We start from the raw sequence: 14,648 nt of genomic DNA, 5'->3' as shown, positions 1-14,648 counted from the left end.
AATCAAATGAAACTTGCTACTTGATAATTTTATCAGTTAGATTTAGTCATTGAGTATTCCTGTAGCCACCTAAACAATTTTACATTCTTACGCTGGTGCTGTAATTAGTTGATACCTACTATGCAGACCCTAAATTGATTTTCCTGAGAATATGACTTTGTATTTCAGAAACCACCATGTATAACTTTAAGATCTGGAAAGAATCCTCATTGATCATCTGATTCAGATGTAGAAACTAAGGTCCAGCAAAGTGAAATGGCTGAGCCAGGCTCCAGGACTGGTAGTCTTTTCTCAGTAGATTTTCCCCCAACATCTCTCTCCAGCAAAAAGCCTAAAATGCCTGTAACGTTCCTGTCTGTTTTCAGGGCTCAGTCCCCTTTAAATGGATCCGCTTCTTAACCTAATTTTTAATCTGACATGGAAAATGAGATACGAAACCGAATTTTCCCTGTTACTAGGTAGTATGACCAGGAGCAACAGCATTCATCAGGCTAGATATTCAAGTGCAGCCTGTCTCTATTCCCTGTCCATGGTGTGGCGTGACACTGTGATGCGAAGGGTGGTGCGAAGGGCCTTTGGGCTCACATGACCCCTGTTGTTATCTTCACAACACCCGTCAGAGGAAGGAGAGACAGGCTGTAGGTTAGCTTGTTTATTTTAGGAGGAAACCGGCACAGAAAAATGAACTCACAGGGTCTTGGACTAAATTCCAAAGGGAGATGGAGTAGGGAGAGGAGATAGAGGATAAACAGAACCAAGCCCGTCCCAGGACAGGTGCAGTCCTTGCTTTTATCTAAATTGAGGTACGTTCAGGCCAGGCACAGTGAGGCAGGGGATTCTAACTGCAGGGATTATTTGTAGTCGATTGCATTCTCCAAGAGGCGGCCATGACCAACGGAATATTTTGCAGTAAACGGATCCTGAACCCCCACAAAAAGGGATGAATTCAGGACACCCTTGCAGATAGGGAGGCCACACTGTGCTCTCCGTGCAATCTTGTTGATCTCCAGGATGGGGTTTCACATGAACCTCAGCAGGAGCCTGAGTCCCCCACCCCATCCAACTCCAATTGTGTCTGGTCAGCTGGGAAGAGGAGAGAGCGGGCTAGAGAAGAGGGAAGGTAGAGGGCAGCAGGAACTAAGGGTCTGCAACTCATTTTCACACAACTTATTCCCACTGCTCTGACAAGCACAGCTAATGGGGGCTGCCTCTTCCCCCAGGGGGTTGTGTAGTTGCAAAGACACTACTTCACCCTCAGAGTTTCTTGAGGTGGCAGGAGGCTGGAAAGCACTAAAAATCTGGTCCCTAGCTGTAAATGCCATTATAGAAAAAAAGGAATGCCCTCTTCAATAATATTGTTAGCCCAGTCACATGCAGACCAATAATTTTTACAACATGCTTATTTTTTCTGATTACAAAACTAGTATGTATTCATTGTAGAACAGTTAGAAAACTACTTTTAGAAAAGATGAAGAAAATAAAAATGATCTCTATTCCCACCATTCTGGTGTACATATGGTACACTACAGTTAATAAAGCACAGGCTCTGGGATGATCGTCCCTGGGTTTGAATCCTGGCTCCCCTGGGAAATAACTGTGTGACCTTGGGTAAGTTCTTTAACCTCTCTGAGTCTGTGTATCCTCTCCTGCAAAATGGGGATAATAATAGTACCTGCCTCATAAGGTTATTGTGAGGATTATAGGAGATTCTGTTGATATAAAGCTCTCAGGACAGTGTAGGAATGTCGAGAGAGCTCAGTAAATATTTGCTGCAAGTATTTATTTTTAGCTATCATTCCACATCAACCCCAATAACATTTTCAGTAACAGCCTTTTCCAGTCGCAAAGTAAACTCAGCCTGGAAACAATACAAGGACTCCTTGCACATGTTTAACTGTTGTGGCTGTTATTCTTAACTGAAGTGACTATTTTTGAAAATACATATTTAATACCTGAGGGATCCCAGATATTTGATGTTTATTTTGAGACGATTTGTACTTCCTATAATTAGTAACGGCCTGTTTTATTTTTTACAAGCTCAGTACTATTTAAGCAGCTAAACCCTCTAACTTGGTAAAAATAAGTTACACTTCTTGTTCAAGTCAATTCATTTCATTAAATCGAATTTATTCTACTTTATTTTATATTATATTTTATTCACTTAACATGCGATCTAGCCTCTTAAATTGTTTAGTGTACAAGACGGTATTGTTTCCTATAGGCACAATGTTGACAGCAGATCTCTAGAACTTACTTCATTTGCTTAACTGAAACTTTATGGCCATTGATTAGTAACCCCCCAGCACACACACCCGTCCCCGGCAACCACCATCCCACTCTATGATTCTATGAGTTTGCTTATTTTCCATTCCTTACATAAATGGAAGCATTTGTCCTTCTTGTGACTGGCTTATTTCACTTCACATAATATCTTCCAGGTTCATCCATGTGGTCACATATTGCAGAATTTTCTTTTTTTAAGGCGGAATAATACTCTATTGTATGTGTATACCCCATTTTCTTTATCCATTCATGTGCCCGTGGACGTTTAGGTTGTTTCCACATCTTGGCTATTGTGAATAATACTGCAGTGAACATGAGAGTGCTAATAGCTCTTCAAGATCCTGACTTAAATTCTTTTGTATAAATACCCAGAAGTGGGATTGCTGGATCATATGGTAGTTCTATTTTTACTTTGTTGAGAATAAGCCAAATGTATTAAATACCTACTATGTTCAGTAAAAGATACTGGGTATATGTCTAGTGGTGAACAAAATGAGAAGTGGAGTCTCTGCCCTCATAGAATTTCTGTCTTATAATCACCAAATGTATCATGACAGAATGAAAGAAATTTTCTTTCATTCTATGAAAGTGCTATGAAAGAAAATTTATTGGTACTATAAGAATATGCCACAGGGAACCTGATTTAGATAAAGCAGAACGTTCTGTAACGAGTTTTTGGGTTCCAAACGTGATTAAGAGTTGGCCCTGCTCTCAGGCTGATTACAACCTAGTCTAGTGGATGGGCTGTGGCAGAGAACAGACCCTCTCAGGAGAAACAGGAAGGGAGGTTCAGTTCCACTAGGATGGGAAATGCCTCCTGGAGGGAAATGGCCCAGAGGGAGGGGAAGTTGGAGATGGAGAAGAGGGAAGGGCATTCCAGGTAGAAGGAAAAGTCTGGGCACAGGTGCAGAGGCAGGAAACTGCAGGATGCTTTTGGGGAACAGCAAAGAGCCCAGGGTAGTTTATAGGGTGGGCAGGATGGGGGTTAGTAAGAGACTATGAGAAAAGGCTGGAAAGGTAAGGTGGGACTCGTGATGGAGACTGTTCTGTAAACAATTACACTGGAAGAAGTAAGGACCCTAACAGTTCTGGAGATTCTCTCTGAATCCTAAGAAGGGATAGGGATCGTGTAAGGTCTGGGTTGGAGAGGAAGGAGCCAGGGAGGAGAAAGGCAGGGAAGGAACGCTGCCAGCACTCTCTCAATGCCTGTCTGGACAGGGGCAAGCTGTGCTGGACAATCGACTGGGTGCTGGACATGACACCTGGGGGACCTCGGGGAGAGAGGCCTGTGTTACGTAAACAAATCCATACAATAAGAGCTGGGGATGTGTGAATGCCCTGGCTTGGAATCAGAGCTGCCAGCTCCAGGAGCAGCAGGCCAGGGCCCTGTCAAAGAGGAGCGATCTGAGCAGAGTCTTGGACCATGTTCAGCTGGGCAAGGAGCTGGGCAAGTGGCCTTGCCCACCCCAGGAATGGGGCTGAGGGTGTGACAGGGAGAAGCTGGTCTCCGTGCTGGCTATCTTCCATGATCTTGCATTCTTTTATTGACACACATCTTATTCAAAACTCATGTAATTAGAAACTTGGCTCTGGGAAGGAATTGAAGCATATTTTTTTCTGTTCTATTAAAAATAGTCTGCTAAATTTGCTTCCTCAGCCCCCCACCCCTTCCAAATTTACCTGAGCTAGGGGGCCACTGTTCTAACCTCAGATGCTGTTTCCTGGTGGGTGCCTTCAGCCGACATGAAGACAAGTTTCCATGGGGGCTGTAACGGGAAACCTCTGATTGAGTGGAAGGGGCCCTTTCCTTCCTGCCCCCTCCCTTTGTTCCCAGAACATGGAGCCAGGAATGCCAAGCTGGAATCTTCCGCAGGACAAATTCTGTTTCCCACCCTCAAAACTACATAGCGTTTTGGGTCCTTTTGCAAAGATAGAAACTATATTTTTAAACGTTGGACTGATTACATCCCTCCTTTGTTCCAGACTAATAAAAGTTCCACTGGAAGGTCTTATAGAATTGAGATGTCTACAATTGAATGAATAAACTTTAAATATATATTGAGCATCATGGGAACGATTCTGTTATGATGTTGCTTCCTCGCCCTCCCATCGTGTACCTGCATGCGTGCTCACATGTGTACACACAGCCCCAGATCTGTATGTGCCCAGGCCATGTTGCGGTCTGCCTCTCTGGAATGACTCCCATAAACTTAGAGAATTCTCGGCCCTGCTCCATCCCAGTGAGAGGCCCTCTATCACCTTGGCCAAACAGCGGGACACGTGAAATAACACGACTCTCAAAGTTTTAGGGGACGAACCAAATTTTACATTAACCTCTTTGGTTAAGACTGATTCCAGCTAAAGTGTAGGGCTCCTGGTTTAGCTAAACACAACTCCATATCCAGCTAGAGTAGTTACAGGGCCCCTTGATGAATAGATTTCAACTTCCGGATCCATCAGTGGCTCATGGAGATATATATCTTTAAACAAGTTTAGCAGCCTTGGGTTCTTTCTTTCCTTATTTCTTCTTTCTTTCTTTCTTTTTTTTTTTTTTTACTTTTTAGGTCAGTTTTATTGCAGTATAGCTTATAATCACTCCCTTTAATTATATGAGTATGAGTATGTACTCGTTTAATTGTATGTGAGTTTTGGCAAACTTGCACATTCATGTAACTACCATCATCATCAAGAAATAGAAACTTTCTGTCACCCTGAGAAGTTCCTTTTTTTGTTCATGCCACTTGGCAATCAGTGTCAGCCCCACCCTCAGCCACAAGCAACCACTGGTCTGTTCTCAGTCACTGTAACTTAGCTTTGCCTGTTCTGGAATTTAAATTAAACGGAGCCTCACAGTATATATTCTTTAGTGTCTGGCTTCTCTCACTCGACATGTTTCTGAGATTCCCCCATGTTCCTGCCTGTGTCAGCTCATTTATTGCTGAGTAGTATTCCACTGTGTAGCTGTACCACCGTTTATTCTGTTGAGGGACATTTGGATTGTTTCCAGTTTGGGGCTATTGTGGGTAAAGCTAGCAGCCTTAGTTTTATAGACATATGTCCCTCAGCAACAGTTCTAAGCACATCCTAGGCACTTGGTACTTATTAATTAATCCATTTTTTTGATTTTTGTATTTAAATAGTCTACTTAGTATATTTCCAATTTGCAGAGAGACGTGTTCCAAAAGATTGTTTAAAGCAAGTTCTGGGACTTTTGAATACATTTTCCCACAGAAAACATTCAGTCCTTCAAGAAGCGTGGGCCGCGACCTGTTCTTGCTGAGCGCTGATCTGTTGCTGGAGAGAGCAGGGTAAGAAGAAGCCCTGCCCGCAGGTGTCATAGCCCTGTTGAGGAGACACCTGTGAACACAGTACAATTCTCTGGGGACCACTGCAGGAGCCCAGGAGAGCTGGGGCAGTTTCTCAGAGGGCACAGTTTTGTCTCTAGGACTGAGTCAGAGCTGTGGATTTCCCACTCAGAAGTGGGCACCAGGTGGACAGTGCATGTCCGGACCAAAGACAGTCCACTCAAACTGCAAAGACACTGTGTAGACCGAACAAAACAGCAGCCAAGGGCCACGTTCAGTCTGCGCACCACTGGTTTTAAGTGGTAGCTCTGTCACACATTTACTTCGTGTTAGTTGGGGCCATACTGCCCCCTGTAACAGAATCGGTGGGGAAATTCATTCCTCTCCTCCTATTGAGTACAATGGATGCCCTGAGTTATCCCAGCCAGTGTGGGTGTACACTGGACTTTCCTAAGCCAGGGAATATCTGACAGGATCATAGATTTGTTTTAGGTGCAACCCAGGGTTTTTCAGACCAATTAGTAGAACTCTGGCCATTTCACAAACAAGGAAACAAAACCCTCTGGGCCTTTGTGAATCCACTAGCTCTATTTATAAAATATGAGTGGCTCTCTGCTCAGTCGGTATCTCCCATTAGCTATTTTCTGAGGATTGGTCCTATCACTTGGCTCAAGCATCATTGCATTGTCATCTTTGTGCTAATTAATTTTGTTTCTTTCCATGGCGGCAGACTATACTTGGCCTAGTCAGGAATCCTTTTAACAAACATTTCTTGTGCTTTCCACCATGCGCCGGGCACTGGAGACAAAGGTTTTAAAAATAACTAGTAGATAAAATATTTTGGAGAGCTTTCTAGGTGCCAAGGTGATTCTAAATGCTTCACATATGTTAGCTCTGCAGCCCCATGAGGAATGTGGATAAAATTATTAGCTCCATTTTCCAGATGAGGAAACAACGCACAGAGAGGTTAAGTAACTTGCCTAGTAAATGATGAAGCCAGGATTAGATCCTAAGTCCAAAGCCCACACTGATAACCACTGTCTTGTGCCACCAGGAGGAATACATGGTCCCTGTGGTCAAAGAACTATGGTCTAACGAAAGCACCTTACACGTCCATCTGATAGCACAATCTGTGAAGTGGTGTGATGGGAACGCAAGCAAAGGGCTCTGGGAGCTCAGAGAGGGACCAGTTGAGTACACTTACAACAGAGGAGAGGGGCAGAAGTAATAATACCTTATATTGATTGAAAGTTTACTAAGTCTCAATCCTGTATAGAGCACATTAAAAGCCTTTTTTCACGTAATCACTCAGTCACCCGATTTTATAGATATGAAAATTGGGGCTTAAAGAAGTTTAGTATGTAACTTAATCAGCGTTCACCCATGTGTTTTCAAGAATAAAGAGGATTTGGGCTCGATTTCTAGATTCTAAACCAGAGGGGAAGGGCTTGCCAGGGCCAACGCCCGACATGAGCAACAATAGGGCAGTTTCCATGAATTCTAAAATCCATCTTCAAATAAGCAGATTCAAATTCTGTTTCCTCAATTCAGTGATGCACCATCTAACTATTTATTGGTAACTTGTTAGAATGAAAAGAAACTACCTTAAATGTGTTGTGTTTTGACCCACACTAACACAGACATAACTGCCACCCATGTCTTGGTAGTCTGTCAAAGGCAGTGGTCCTCAAACTACCAGGCATCGCAGTCAACTGGGGAGCTTATAAAATGCAGACCACCAAGCCCAGCCCCTGGGATTTAGATTCTGTGGTTCCAGGGAGGAGCTGGGAGTCTAAATTTTAGCACAGCCCCTCATTTGATTCTGATGCAAGACCATGCTTTGAGAACCGGTGGTCTCTAGGTCCTTCTGAATCACTGCTTTCCTTCTGCCTTTCTTCAGCCAGACTAAATATGTCTTAAATTATTTCTTAAAAATCAGTAGGAACTTTTTGATAGATAGCTATCGGGTGCCCATCTTATCTCATGAAGATAGAAGGATTGAGCAGACCTAGTCAGTCTTAAAAAGGAAGGAAATTCTCACACGTACTACAACAGAGATGAACCTCAAGGACATTATGTTAAAGTGAAGTAAGTCAGTCACACAAAAACAAATGCTGTATGATTTTATTTATATGAGGTACCTGGACTAGTCAAATTCATAGAGACAGAAAACAGAATGGTGGTTGGGAGGGGCTAGAGGAGGAGGATAGGGAGTTAGTGTTTAATGGGTACAGTTTCGGTTTGGGGAGATGAAGAGTTCTGGGGATGGTTGTGATGGTTGCACAAAAATGTAAATGTACCTAATACCACTGAATAATACTATTAAAAACTGTGAGCAGGGGGAGAATTGAGCAAACCAACCCCTCCCAGCTCTGATAATTCTCTGCTTTCTTCTGAGACAGTTGGTGATTTCTTCACCTTTGATTGCATTGCCTGATGTGTGGCAGGGAATCCTTTTACACTTCCTCGGCGACAACCGGTTCTATGTACCTGTACTTGTTAAACTTCATTAAGTTCTTGTTATTTTAAAGCAAGAAAATACATACATGCAGCTGTTCCTCCAGAGATGAGTAATGGGTTCACCTTTAGTGAACTTATAGCTCCGTTATCAGTAGTTTTTTATTGCACTGAAGCTTTGGAACGAAGTCTTTTTAAAAGACATTTAAAATAATTATTAGGAACCCAAATTTAAGTTAAAGTTTAAACATGTGTAGTGCTATCCATGCCGAACACTCAACCCGGCTGGCCCTCAGAGGAAGAGTTGCATGTCTGCATGGCTGAGTTTGCACGCGCCCCAGAGATAACAGTTGTGGGGGTGGCAAGTTTCTTTAGGCACTGATTGTAACAGCATCCGGAATCCAGAACTATTCACATGTGGGGGGAAATTATTTACCGGTCATGGTACTTGGTAGCAAACCAGAGAAGCTGATTCTGGCTACCTTAAGCATAAAAGGAATTTTTCAGAAGATAGGTTGTTCACAGAATAAATGGGAAGGTTGAAGAACGAAGTTAAAACTAGGTTAGGAAGCCACCACGGCTGGTGGCTTCACCTCCATTCAGCCACCTCACCCATGAATAAATTCTCATGGCACCATTCGCTCAAGATTCAGCATCCCTCTCTGGTAGAAGGAAATGATTGTCCTGATTTCAGATCACCTGACTGTACCCCAACCTGCTCGTGAGAGGGGCAAGGGACTGTCCGCCCCACCTGCAGCTTCTTTGGCCATGAGAACCACTCCCCCACACACAACTGGAAGAGTGTTGAGCGAAATGCGACTCATGTCCACTCCAGTGTGCACGTACACAGTGTTTCTTTAATGTGTTTCTGAACCTTCACTTACCCAATTTTGGTCACAAAGGAGACCGAGGGAGAGAGTGTTTGGGTCAGAGAGAATAAGCCAATCATCCCTCCTGGAAAAGCGAGTTCACATGCAGGTCCTTCTGGTGAGTGGTTGCAAAGTGCCTGCCCAGCTTCCAGGGAACAGCGTCTTCATTCATCTGCTGAGGATCTACTACCAGCCTCTGGGACAGCTTGGCCCACATGTCAGTGTCAAATGACAGAATCACTTACTGTTACCTAGAGAGGCAGTTTGTTCTGGTCTCACAGGGACAGAACTCAGAGTGAAATCTTGACCCTGAATCTTTACATGCTACCGTGGGACCAGTTCAATAGGTCTTTCATTTTCCTCTGTGCTGAACTGGCTGCTGACAGCGATGAAAATAAACTCTGGCCCACATTCTGAGAACTACCTTTGTCCTCCTGGTCCCCAAGGAATCAGGGAGTGCCACAGTGAAGCAGAATAGAGAATTCAAATGCGTGACCTGGGAGTACACAAACACATGGTGACGATACACACCACCTTCAGGCCGTGGTTTCCCCTGGGAGGAGGTTGAGGAAAGGGCTCAGGACGACGGTGCACAGGGGCTTCAGCATGGCTGAACATTGTGTTTTCTTTATTAAAAATGTGTCTGAATCCAGTTTGCTTATTCAACTACTCCCCTTACGCCTGTTCTTCAAATTCATGGAAAGTTTAGTGCGTGGACCCCCTTTATTTCTGCATAATGGATCATTCTCCTCTAGACACTTTCTTATCCACCTCACTTCCATATCCCAAAATGGGTGTTAATAATGTTTTATATGGGTGCTGCAGTAGATATCCATAGGCTGTTGAGTATTGCTTTGTTTTTTAACATTTTACACAAATGACGTACTGTATACAAAGTCAGACAATTAAGTTCGCACACTTAGTTGTCAGCCCTCGTATGTCCTTTTGAAACTGATTTGTTTTACTCACCAATTCTTTGGAGACGTACTCTCCTTTGTTGACAAGTGATAACCTAGTTCGTCCTCAGTGCTTTATAGTATTTCATTATATGAATAAACTAGACTTAACTTTTTTTTAAGCATCTGAAGAAAACAAAGCCAAGTGTCAAAATGTATTAAAGTCCCCTGGTGAGTATATCAACATTCATGATATGATTCTCTAGACTTTTGTGTGTTTGGAAGTTTTCAAAATCTAAAAAAAGACTTAATCAGGAGTCAGGAAAGGTGCCATCTGGGTTCCGATTGGGCTGCACTGAGACTGATTCCACAGCTAATCAGATCGAGATTAAAAATAAACCTTATGAGACTGGCCTTCTCTTGTTTGCCTTTCGTGGGACTCTGCTCCCTGGGGAAATGCCTTTAAGTCTGGACCATGGGTTGAGAGGAGTGTTGATTTAGCTACATGATTTGGAGCGTATTGGTACATGGCCAAAGCAAACTGAACAGAATTTGTTGTGGGCCTATCCATTTTTAAAAAGAAATTGGCAGGAGACCATTTCACAGAATGGCTGTGAGACATGATTTTTAAAAATATTTACATCCTTAAGATATAAATAGACCAAATGATAAATATTGGTCACAGTTTCGGCCAGGCCAACCTTTGACTTCCTTAACACTCCTAAAAACTTGGGTTAAGAGAAGGCAATTCCTCTTTTGTTGTGCTTACGGGACACGCCATAGGACTCCAAGCCACCTCCAGGATTTCTTCCTTCTCCATCTCTGGTACTTTCAGAAAAGTGAGATTGATAGAAGTAAGAGCTTTTGACCCAGGGCCTGCAGTTTTACAGAGCCACCAATCAATTTTGCCATTGATCACAAGGACAGTGCTAGGTGAGATACGTGAGGACTAAATGAAATTACAGATATGGAAGTAAGCATTGCCCACAGTGACCGTGAGCCCCTTTCTCTTTCCTATTCTTCCCATGGAAGGGCTCCCAGCATCCCCAGTATTAACTAAATGCATCCAACCCAGAAGGCCCCATTTGAAGTGATTTTTCAGGTCATGAGGCGTCCACTGCCTCCAACAGGCTCTCTCCCTGGCAGCTGTTGATTCTCAGAGCATCCCTCCCGGTAAATGTGTGTCCTGCAGCAGCCCCGGCTGACATGCTCTCTCTCCATCTAGGGTACGACTTCTGCCAGGTCCTGCAGTGGTTCGCTGAGCGGGTGGACAGGATCATCCTGCTGTTCGATGCTCACAAACTGGACATCTCGGACGAGTTCTCAGAGGCCATCAAGGCCTTCCGGGGCCAGGATGACAAGATCCGCGTGGTGCTGAATAAGGCCGACCAAGTGGACACGCAGCAGCTGATGCGCGTCTACGGGGCCCTCATGTGGTCCCTAGGCAAGGTCATCAACACACCTGAGGTGCTGCGTGTCTACATTGGCTCCTTCTGGGCGCAGCCCCTACAGAACACGGACAACCGCCGGCTCTTCGAGGCCGAGGCCCAGGACCTCTTCAGAGACATCCAGAGCCTTCCCCAGAAGGCAGCGGTGCGCAAACTCAACGACCTCATCAAGCGAGCCAGGCTGGCAAAGGTAAGCGAGCACACGCCGGGCGGCAGCCTCAGGCGGGGGACCCTGCCCGCTGTCTCCTCTCTAAGGGAAAGTGGGGGAGGGGGAGCCCATTCCAGGAGCCTGAGGGAACGGAACTTGTCATAGGTTAGAAGACAGCCTCAAGGTCAATGTTCCTGCGTAGATCCTGGCTCCAAGCTCTGTGATCTTGGGCAAGTGACGTAACCTTTCCAAACCTGTTTTCTGTTGTGTAAAATGGAGCTAAGAAGAGCACATCAGAAGGCGCCGTAAGGATTCAGAGTGACAGACCTCACAGAGGGCTTGGTGGAGCACCTGGCACCAGGGAGGGATTGGTGCACTAACCACCTGGAAGCTGCCATTGGTTTAGGACAATGGGAACGTAGCCAGCAAACTGCAGCGAGGTGGTGTTGGTGGGACTGGTGGGGTGCTCAGATGCCACCACTCGTCACCCTGTACCCAAGGCATAGAGCCTGATGTCACCACCTGGACCCAAAGCAGCTGTAGGAGAAGGTTGGTTCAGCCTAACAGAACTGGTTCTGAGGTCACTCCCCATCCCCATTCCAAGCTGTGGCCTGTAAGCGTGCACACGGGGGCTCCTGGCTCCCCTACCTCATAGCTGAGCCCTTCAGCAGCCCTGGGAGTGTGTGCCCTACAGGCGTGAGCAGCAGTCTGCTAACCGCCTTCAAGTAGCGGAGTCAGTTCTTGTCATGTCTCTGGAGAGAGAAGAGCACGTGACCACTCTAAGAAAAAGTATAGAAAAAAAATTGTTCTTTTAAAAATATGTGTCCATTTCACAAAATTATTGTCCTCTTATGCTGGAAGTGCCTCCAGAGTTTATCTAGTCCCAGTGATCATGAGAAATACCCAGGAGCATTAACCAATGTAAATTCCCAAACCCTGTGCCAGAGCTTCTGAATCGTGTGCACGTGCGCGCATGGCTCCCCAGGTGATTCTGATGAGCAGCTGGGTTTGGGAACCAGAGGTCTATCCTAACTCTCTAATCTTACAAGGACAAAGTGGGAAAGATGGTTTCTCCAAGGTCACCTAATCTCTGGTGACAAAGCCAGGACTACCAGCCCTCCTGGCTCTCAGTCTAGCCTTCTGCTTTGGCCTTGTCACTTCAGCTAAAACCAGTCTATAGGCCAGCCTTTCCCAATCCATTGGTACCCTGGTCTAGAGGAAGGGTCACCTCACTTCCCCTTCGTCTTCTGGCACCAAATAATCGGTGTCCCCTCCCACATCCTCTTGAACAGCGAGTGGCGTCTGGTCTGGCTTTAGGGCCAAGCATGCCTTCACCACTTTGCCTCCTCAGCCAACAGTTGCTCAGCACCCCTGGGACAGGGCTGGGGAGCCTAGTCTGGTAGAGGGGGGGTGCTGAACCCCCTGTTACAGAATGGTGAGCTATTCGCTCTTGGGGTGTGGACACTGTGCTCGGAGGGTGACCGCTGGGCAGTTGACCAACCTTCCAAAGCTCCTCCTGGCTCCTCAGCAGCCTGTCCTCATGCCGATGCGCTCACACAGCAGCATTTCTCCTGTGTCAAAAAGGCCTCCCTGGCCGCCCTGGCCCCAGATACAGTATCTGCGTCTGCTCTTTCCTCTCTACCCAACTTCCGACCCAGTGCCTGCCAGGCTGTCTTCCCATGTCATGCAGCTAATCTGCAGTCACCACTGTTCCTGTGAGTCACTGCTCTCTATCCTTTCTTCCTGGTACAAGCTGCTTCCTTTCTAGAACTCCAGTGACTTTTGTTCCAGTTCTACGAGGCAGCTGTGCCAACCAGTTTGTCAGTTACGTACTTGCAGCTCTCCTGAAATACTTTCTCTCTCCTTCTTTGTCCTGGGCCTGTTGCTTTGTGGCAGGAAGTCTGTTTTTGCCCATTTGATGATCCCCTTGGCATGTGGTGTTTCTCTTCTCCAGCTCATACAGCTGAACTTAACCTTCGGGGTACACAATACCCAACATTATTTTATAACCAAGGCTGGTAAAAAATGTCATAGCTTTTGCAGATTTTACAATATTTTTTGGAACTATTTTTAAAGGCCCATGGATATATTTAGTTTACCAGTCATTGTTGAGGGTCTAGTGACTCAAGACGCAGCTGTATTTGGTCATATAAATAAATAAAGAGCCGCGAGTTCACTGGGAATGCCAAGCATGATGGGATGTCCTGCCATCCTTGAGCGTTAGGCCCTCGGAACAGGCCAGCATGGCCTGGGTCTAGAGAGACACAGAATACTGCTCTGTACGGACACCAGGAATAACGGAGGCCCTTGTATAGATGGGGGTGGGGGGCAGAGGGCAGTCAACTTGCTGAGCTTACTTCTAGCAAAAAAAGCTTGTCTTTATTTTTTCTTCCTGAGAATAGTATCTGGCTTGTTCCTTTTCATAAAGGATCATGTTTAAAGTACAGACATTTGCAGCCCGAGCTTCTTAGTGCCAGCGTGCTCCTGGGGCAGCACCATGCTGGGCAGGGGGCCAGGAAACATTCTCGGGCAGATAAGAAGCAGCACTCAGTACAGCGACCTTCAATGCCATCCACTTTACACCATCTGCAGTTTTATGGGCATTTGTGAACTTGGTGCTTAAATGGATAAGGAGTCACCTGAGTTTTCTTCTTTGCTGTATTTATATTTCTTAAAAATGCTCTTGGGTTTTGGTATATTAATCTTTATTTCTTTTGATCCAGTTTTCCTTTTGCAAGACAACCATTACTGAGGGTCTGTAGTGTTGCAGAAGCTCTACCGTTTGCATGACATGTGTTATTTTGTCTGACCCAGTCACTAACTGCACGGGTTGGGCACTGTCTTCATTTCTCATGCAAGGGAACTACCCCTCAGAAAGGTCAAGTAACTTGCCCGTGGCTTCACGGCCTATACGTTGTGCAAAATACAGATTCAAACCCCAGTCGGTCTGACTCCTTGGCCCAGAAAGCACTCACCTGAATTTCAGAGTGGACAGCGTCTATTGCTCCTTACTATGTATGTCCTTGCTTTCTGCATTAATCTGTCATTCTGTTTATTCCGCAAAATTCTCCATCCACAGAAACCTTACAAAATGTAAAGGTTTATTGAGCTGACATCTTGAAAACCTGAAAAGGCTGTTTTCAGATGTCACCTAGGACATGTCAGATCTGAGTTGGGGTGTGCAGTGTGTCTATTTATAGAACACCGTAACTAGGCAGAATTCATGGCCCATCCAGGAATAA

General features: G+C 45.2%; 1 protein-coding gene across 1 annotated transcript in view; it reads left to right on the top strand.

The window, feature by feature from the left end:
* Positions 1-14,648, top strand: part of EHD4 (EH domain containing 4) — a 72,565-nt gene that overhangs the window by 40,215 nt on the left and 17,702 nt on the right. Inside the window, exon 4 of the mRNA XM_081050020.1 lies at positions 11,036-11,448. Within this exon, the coding sequence (XP_080906146.1) occupies positions 11,036-11,448 (413 nt within the window). The remainder of the gene's footprint in view (positions 1-11,035; positions 11,449-14,648) is intronic.

Source organism: Rhinolophus hipposideros, assembly GCF_964194185.1.
Source record: "Rhinolophus hipposideros genome assembly, chromosome: 5".
Classification (NCBI taxonomy): Eukaryota; Metazoa; Chordata; class Mammalia; order Chiroptera; family Rhinolophidae; genus Rhinolophus; species Rhinolophus hipposideros.
The sequence above is the reverse complement of the archived record's forward strand: the minus strand, read 5'-3'. Positions and strand labels throughout refer to the sequence as shown.